A 7,516-nucleotide genomic window follows, 5' to 3' on the forward strand; every position below is an offset into this window, starting at 1 on the left:
GTTCTAAGTAACTAAAGCTTTTTAAATTTTTTTTTTCATTTTAGCCATTTAGAAGATAATTATTTTGACAGTAGTTTAATGCTATGTAGCTTTCTGACATAACGTATTATTGCACCTCATCTTTGCTTGCTGTTTCAGTCATTTTAAATACCAGTATTAGACTTCAGTACCCTGATACCCAGAACGTTCAGAGTGAGGAAAGAGAATGAACAGAACAGTTTGCTATTTTGTGTTGATTCCAGACTGTTGTGCTTTTGCCATGTTTTGTCTATTTTATTTACCGTTTTATAGGCTTTAAGGTTTTTCTGTTGCCAGGCATCATGGTCTCTTTGGACCTCTTTAGTTGCTGTGACTTTTGAAACAAGTACTCAGTCATGTTAGAGTTGCACATAAAGTCAGGGCTTTTGGAAACTGCTGTGTGATCTCGAGTATGTAAACTTTTATATGAATGTTCAAAGGCCCCTTCCCTTTTTATTGTTGTTTTGCCTTTCTAAATATATACCTTGACTATAAATGGCAAATTATCGTGGCTCATAAAATTGTGACATCAGCAAACATTGAATGTGCACCCATCATGCTATTTGAATATCTTTGGTAGGAGACATTCTTCAAATCTTATTTGTCTCAAGAGAAGAAAAACACAGAAGTCTCAATCACTTGAGATTTTTGGTGGATGGCTTTAAAATTTCCGAGCCTAATGTTTGTCTTTTTTGTGTCATTGTTTAGAAATCTCTGGGACATTTGGATAATGTGACAGTTGTGATGCAGTGATGTCGTCTCTCTGTCCACCACCATCTCCAGCTGTTGCCAAGACAGAGATTGCTTTAAGTGGTGAATCACCTCTATTGGCAGCTACTTTTGCTTATTGGGACAATATCCTTGGTCCTAGAGTAAGGCACATTTGGGCACCAAAGACAGAGCAAGTACTTCTCAGTGATGGAGAAATAACCTTTCTTGCCAACCATACCCTAAACGGGGAGATCCTTCGAAATGCAGAAAGTGGGGCCATAGATGTCAAGTTTTTTGTCTTGTCTGAAAAGGGAGTGATTATAGTTTCTTTGATCTTCGATGGGAACTGGAATGGAGATCGAAGTACCTATGGACTATCAATTATACTTCCGCAGACAGAGCTCAGTTTCTATCTCCCTCTTCACAGAGTGTGTGTTGACAGATTAACACACATCATCCGGAAAGGAAGGATATGGATGCATAAGGTAAGTCCTTTAAACCTTAGTTATTGCACTAATGTTGCCATTGGTGGTTTATCTTCTGATGTATTCATCAAACTTTTATACAAATAATTTGGAGGAAAAAGCTGTCATGTATTTAGTTTGTGTCCTATTTGATAGGTATGTCCATCTCGGGTAGTATCCCTGATCTGTCTAATCACCTTGCAAAGAAGTAGGGCGTAGCACCACATTGAAACCCAAATGCTAGAGCTTAGAAAAATTTAAACCCATAACAAGTTTGTCCTGAAATCCTTTGAGTCAAGAGCTGTCTGCTCTCTGTGCATTGCATAGAGTTGTACTTAATACAATGTGTCACGATAGGCAATGAGAACTTGCTTCCTAAGTGGTTGGATATGTTGCCTTCAGTTTTGTTTTGTTTTTTAAGTTTCTTTCTCAGGTTCCAAAGTCTGTAAAGTGATAAAATTAGATTAACTCATTTCTAAGAGCTGCTTCCTTTTAATTTTGCAGATTAAGCAAAAAGAAAATATCGTTACCACTGAATTCTGTAGTTCAGTATTTAGTGATATTTACTTTTCCATACACCTTTGACAAATCTAAAAACAAACTGAATTCTCCTTCTTGTTTTCTGATTTGATTGTAATCTGGCAGCCTATTTAAGCATTAGTATATTTTTTTACATCTTTTGCCAGATAGAAAGGGCAAATATAATCTTTCTAAATGCTGTTGTTGTTGCTTTTTTTTTTTTTTGGCTGTGTTTTCAGCCTTGCTTTTTTAAAAAAAAATTTCAAATCAGGAGGCTCTTCCTTCCCCAGATTAAAAAGTAAAGATCATGATTTTCTTTTGTGAAACTATTCAGATGTTAGCTTATTATTTTCTGCTTAATTGCCTGGTTTTGATTTTAGAATAAAGAGTGGTTTTATTTTGTCTATGACAGCATAGATTTGTTGGTTAATGTTCTGGTCTTTTTTTAAGTTTTTCCTTTTTCCCTGAAGTGGAAAATACTTTTCCCTGAACTAAATTACACACTTAATTAAGTCTGCCACTTAATGAGGTTTGGAAAATAATCATCTTTAAAGTCATTAATTAATAAACTTTCTCTCACTCAGGAAAGGCAAGAAAATGTTCAGAAGATTGTCCTAGAAGGCACAGAAAGAATGGAAGATCAGGTAAAATGTCTCTTCCTGCGTACAAACAAATGTCAGTAATCCCACTGTGTATTCCTTGTGAAAGACTGAGAGTACCTTTCACTCCTGCATATAAGGCATATTCTGTGAACAGACTTAGCCTAAAAAGAAATTGAACCTTTAGAGAGAGATACGCAGAATAAATGGAATGAAAGTTTCCATGTCTTGGACTTTAAAACAGAATTACCATTTGAGTTAATTCTGACTCATAACAGCCCTGTATTTCCTAAGGCATGGCTGATGGCTTCAGAAGTCAACTGCTGTGCCCTAGGGTTCCTTGTTTTAGACTCACCACCACCTCTCATTGCTGCTGAGTTGGAACCGTCTCATAACTGGCCTTCCAGTGGGTTTTCAGAGGCAGTCAGTTGCACTGCAGATTACTCATCTCTCTCCTGAGGAGCTGCTGGTGGTTTGAAAGCACCTGCTTTGGGGTTGGTGGTGTAAATCCTTACTCACTAGGCCACCAGAAAGCTTCCTTTTTTAAACTTTGTTGTAGTTTGCCATTGTGTCATAATCAACCCATCATTGACCCTCCAGCAGATTTGCAGAAGTAGTAAATTGTAAATTTCAGCAGCAGTAAATTGAAGAATGAGTGTGTTGTCAGGATTAGGCAGAATGAATTTATGAATAAAGTAAGTCATTTGTGGACTTACGGCTTAGGAAAAAAATTCTGGAGACACATCACATTTAAACTCCCAAGCAAGTTAAGGAACTCAACAATTGTGTTAGGTTACCAAAGACTAACTCCAGTGTTGTTTTTATGTGCTGTCAAGTCACCTATCACTCATAGAGACCCTATGCATAGTTCTGAACCCTACCTTATCTTGAACCTATCTCACAGTCTCTTGATACACCTGCTCCCATTGCCATAGTTACAGTGTCAATCCATCTTATCCAGGGTCTTCTGTACTGACTCTCCACCCTTCCAAGCATGATGTCCTTCTCCAAGGACTGGTCTCTCCTGGAAACCTGCCCAGAGTATATGAGATGGAGTGTTAAAATTCTTGCCTCCAAGGAGCAGCTCAGCTTCACCCTGTCCATCTATTCTTTTGTTATCCATAGGCGTTGTCCAGCTCTCTAATGCATAGCAAGTAATTATAAAGACCATGGCCCGATCAGGTGCACCTTAGTCTCTAGACTAACATTGTTGTTCTTTAGCACTCTTGAGAGGTCCTTGATAGCACACTTTCCTAAAACAACTCATCTTTTGATTTCCTGACTGCTGGTGCCAAGAGTTCTGGTTGTGGATCCTAGCAAGATGAAATTGGTAATAATCCCAATCTCTTCTCTATCTATCTGAATGCTGCCAGTTGGCCCAGTGAATAAGAATTTTGTTTTCTTGATTTTGAGCTTTAATCCACATTGAAAATGAAGTTCTTGACCTTCTGCAGCAAATGCTTCAAGTCCTGTTCAGATTTGGCAATCAGGGTTGTGTCATCTGCATAATGCAGGCTGTTGATGAGCCTTCTCCAATCCTGCTGTCACATTCTTCATCATAAAATCTAGTGTCCTGAATGATCTTTTCTGCTTATATAAATTGAAAAAGTATAGCGAGAGGACACATCCTTGATGCACCCCTTTTTTCTTTCCTGATTTTGAACCATGCAGTGTTTGTTCTGTCTGGCAACTGCTTCCTGGTCCAGTTATAGGTTTCACATGACCATAATCGAATGTTCTGGGACTCCCATTCTTCTTAATGTTAGCCCCAATTTTTTGTGATCTACTTAGTCAAAAGCCTTTGCATAATCTCTCTGTTTTCAGTCAAGATCCGTTTGGCATTGGCGATCATACCCTAGTGCCATGGCTTCTTCTAAACATAGATTATATTTCTGGCATTTCTCTATCAGAATTGTTCTTGTAATTTTTGGATAATCTCCAGCAAGATTTTGCTTGCTTACAACTTTAGTGATATTGTTCAATAATTTCCATGCTGTTGTATCTTGCCTTTTTGGGGAGTGGAAATAAATAGGAATCTCTTCCAGCTAAATAGTTGTCCTCCACATACCTTGCCGCAACCTGGAGAGCACATCCAGGGCTGCATCACGCTCTAATTTTGAAGGTGAATATCATGAAATATGTGTGATAAAACATCATTTTTAAAATTTTAGCTAAAAGTCAGTGTACTTTTGACAATTTCATATACATCTCCAAGGTTTTACATATTCAAAGTGGTCAAGCAACGAGTGGGGCTATTCAGTAAATTAGAAATAGCTGTTGGAATAGAACTGAGAACCCAGAAATCAGCCCATCTACCTAAGGGGAACTGATTTTTGACAAGGAGATGAAATCAGCTTAAGTGGGGAAACAACAGCCTTTTTAACAAGTGGTGTTGGCAAAATTGGAAAACCATCTGCAGAAAACTCAAACAAGGCCCACACCTCACACCATACACAAAAACCAAATCAGAGTGGATCAAGGACCTAGACTAAAACCAAGGACTAATAATTTCATTAAAGAAAAGCTTGGAAGAACCCTAGAAGCACTAATCCACAACTTGAACAGTCTTCCAAGCATTCTGAAAAACCTACAACCAGGAGAAAATAAAATAGATGAATGGGACCTTCTAAGAGTAAAATCCCTATGCACATTCAAAACCTCCAACAGGCGAGCGCTGGTGGCCTAGTGGCAGAAACTGCACTGCAATCCCAGAAATGTTAGGTTCGAATCCACCAGATGCTCTGCTGAAGAAGGAGGGACAATCTCCTCCTGTACCAGTCAGATCTGATTTGACGGTACACACATAAAAAAAAACAAAACAAAACAAAAAAACAACAACTCCAACAGGGTAAAAAGGGAAACCACAGACGGGGGGAAGAATTTTGGTAATGACATTTCTTATAAGGGACTTATATCTAGAATTTATAGAATACTTGAAGACCACAATAAGATAAAGGTAAACAACCCAATTACAAAATGGGCACAGGATATGAACAGACACTTCACCAAAGAAGGCATTCAGATGGTAAACAAACACATGAAGAAATGTTCAAAATCCCTAGTTCTAAGAGAGATGCAAATCAAAACAACTATGAGATACCATCTCACCCCAGTAAGAATAGCAAAATTCAACAGAACAGCAAACAACAAATGCTGACTGTAGAGAAATTGGAACCCTTATTCACTGTTGTGCAACCACTATGGAAGGTTGTATGGCGCTTTCTCAAAAAGTTGGAAATAGAAATACCATTTGATCCAGCACTTCTACTACTGGGACTAGACCCTAAAGAAACCAGAACTACCACCCAAACAGATATAGGCACACCAATGTTTAATGCTGCTTTATTCACAATAGCAAAGAGATGGAAACAACCCAAGTGCCCATCAACAAACAAATGGATAGAGAAGCTGTGGTATATTCACAAATGGAATATTATGTATCACTGAAAAACAAGGAACTCATGAAATATACAAAATAGGTGACAATAGAGGACATTATGCTGAGTGAAATATCTCAGTCACAAAAAGAGAAGTACTGCATAGTGCCACTGTTACAGAACAGGACTAATAAGGGGGTAGGGCAAAATTAAGAAAAGGTGGGACAAACAGTGTATATGGCATTGAAATAGACAAGGAAGAGTATCATATAAAAGGAATATACTATTGAGTATTATTGGCATGACAAGAGACCAAAATAAGAGTTGCCTATTGCCTAGTAAGGGAGGAAGGGTGCAAGACTGTATAACAATGAAAGAACTTTTTCCCAAAGAAAAAAGCTAACTGGGGGGAAGGGAAAACAGGGAAGAAAATGTGCAACAATGAATGAATGGAAATCCAAATTCTTTATAAACTTTCATTAAAATATAAAATAAAATAAAAAGGTAATAACTAACATTTGTATTGTTCTGTACTGAGTCTTTCTTTGATTTCTACAAATTGCAAATTTCAAAGTTACACTTTTGAAATGTAATCTTGAAAAAACCCCAAAGGAAACTGGTTTTGATTCAAATATAAATTATGATACTGACTTACGGTTGAGTGGATTATTACTATTTCCATGTGGAAGTATTGGATATTGATTCAAGCTTTACTAATTTATTTGCTAAGAATTTCAGATATTTTCTAAGCTTGGCATTTTTCATTTTTCAATATGAACCATATTGATGACCTTTACTCAGCAAACATTTTTACCTCTTCAATTTCAAAGGAGATCCTTCTTTTTACATTTACTAGCATTGTGGGTTAGTGGTCTGGTACTAAGGAGTTGTTCTGCCAGTTTAAACGTAGAAAGAAATCTAATAGACTAGCTGTTGCACAGAAGGAAGATGAACAATCTCCTCCTGTACAACTTACAGCCCCCAAAAACCTGCTGAAGGGTCGGTTCTGAGTCAGTTTCTACTTGACAGCACGGAACAACATCACCACATAGTGATTAACTTAGTGCATGCAACAGTAAATGTTAAACCAATGATTGTGTGCTGACAAAATAAAATGATTCTTACAAGAACGAAAATGTTTTAAATAGCATGTAAATTCTTTAGAAAGTATTTTGAATAGCAGGCTTGTTTAGAGCAGGATTTAAGTATTAAGTTGTCAAGTGTTTCCATCAAGGACTATCATTGTTTGCTTTTATTTTTAGTTGTTTCATTGCCCAGCTTATCCCATAGTGTGTACTTTTTTGCCTCACTTTTCCTCATTTCTGCAGGGCCAGAGTATTATTCCCATGCTTACTGGGGAAGTAATTCCCGTAATGGAACTCCTTTCATCTATGAAGTCACATAGCGTTTCTGAAGAAATTAATGTAAGTTCTTTATTAGATTATTCAATAGAAGTCAAACTAGCCCTCATCACTTGTTTTGAGTTAACTTGTTCTCTGTATTGGTAATATTCTAATTTTAGGGGTATATGCTTTTGTTATGTCTTGTGTATTATTATATGATTTATTATACACTTTAACAAAAAGCCAGCCTAAAATCTTGAATTTTATGGCCAGAGACTTCTTTGATCAGAAATAGTTAGGGTGAAATTAAATCTATTTATTTTGTTTTACCACATTTGTTCTTCCCAGAGGTGGGAGACTTCCTGAGTTTGCAGAAGTAATCAGTATTAAAATAGTGTTCATGACAACAAAGCACTGCTGTCAATGGATGCTTGTTTGTATTTACTGATGTAGTCTCCGTAATTGTTTATTAAGGACACTTTTTT

General features: G+C 37.0%; 1 protein-coding gene across 1 annotated transcript in view; it reads left to right on the top strand.

The window, feature by feature from the left end:
* The first annotated feature begins 724 nt into the window (after window positions 1–724).
* LOC102865324 (chromosome unknown open reading frame, human C9orf72) overlaps window positions 725–7,516 on the top strand; it is a 20,868-nt gene continuing 14,076 nt past the window's right edge. Inside the window, exons 1-3 of the mRNA XM_006881258.1 lie at window positions 725–1,214; window positions 2,297–2,356; window positions 7,017–7,112. Coding sequence (XP_006881320.1) covers window positions 771–1,214; window positions 2,297–2,356; window positions 7,017–7,112 — 600 coding nt within the window. The 5' untranslated portion in view covers window positions 725–770. The remainder of the gene's footprint in view (window positions 1,215–2,296; window positions 2,357–7,016; window positions 7,113–7,516) is intronic.

This window comes from Elephantulus edwardii, unplaced genomic scaffold (assembly GCF_000299155.1).
Source record: "Elephantulus edwardii isolate Elephantulus edwardi_28Jun2011 unplaced genomic scaffold, EleEdw1.0 scaffold00014, whole genome shotgun sequence".
Taxonomy (NCBI): Eukaryota; Metazoa; Chordata; class Mammalia; order Macroscelidea; family Macroscelididae; genus Elephantulus; species Elephantulus edwardii.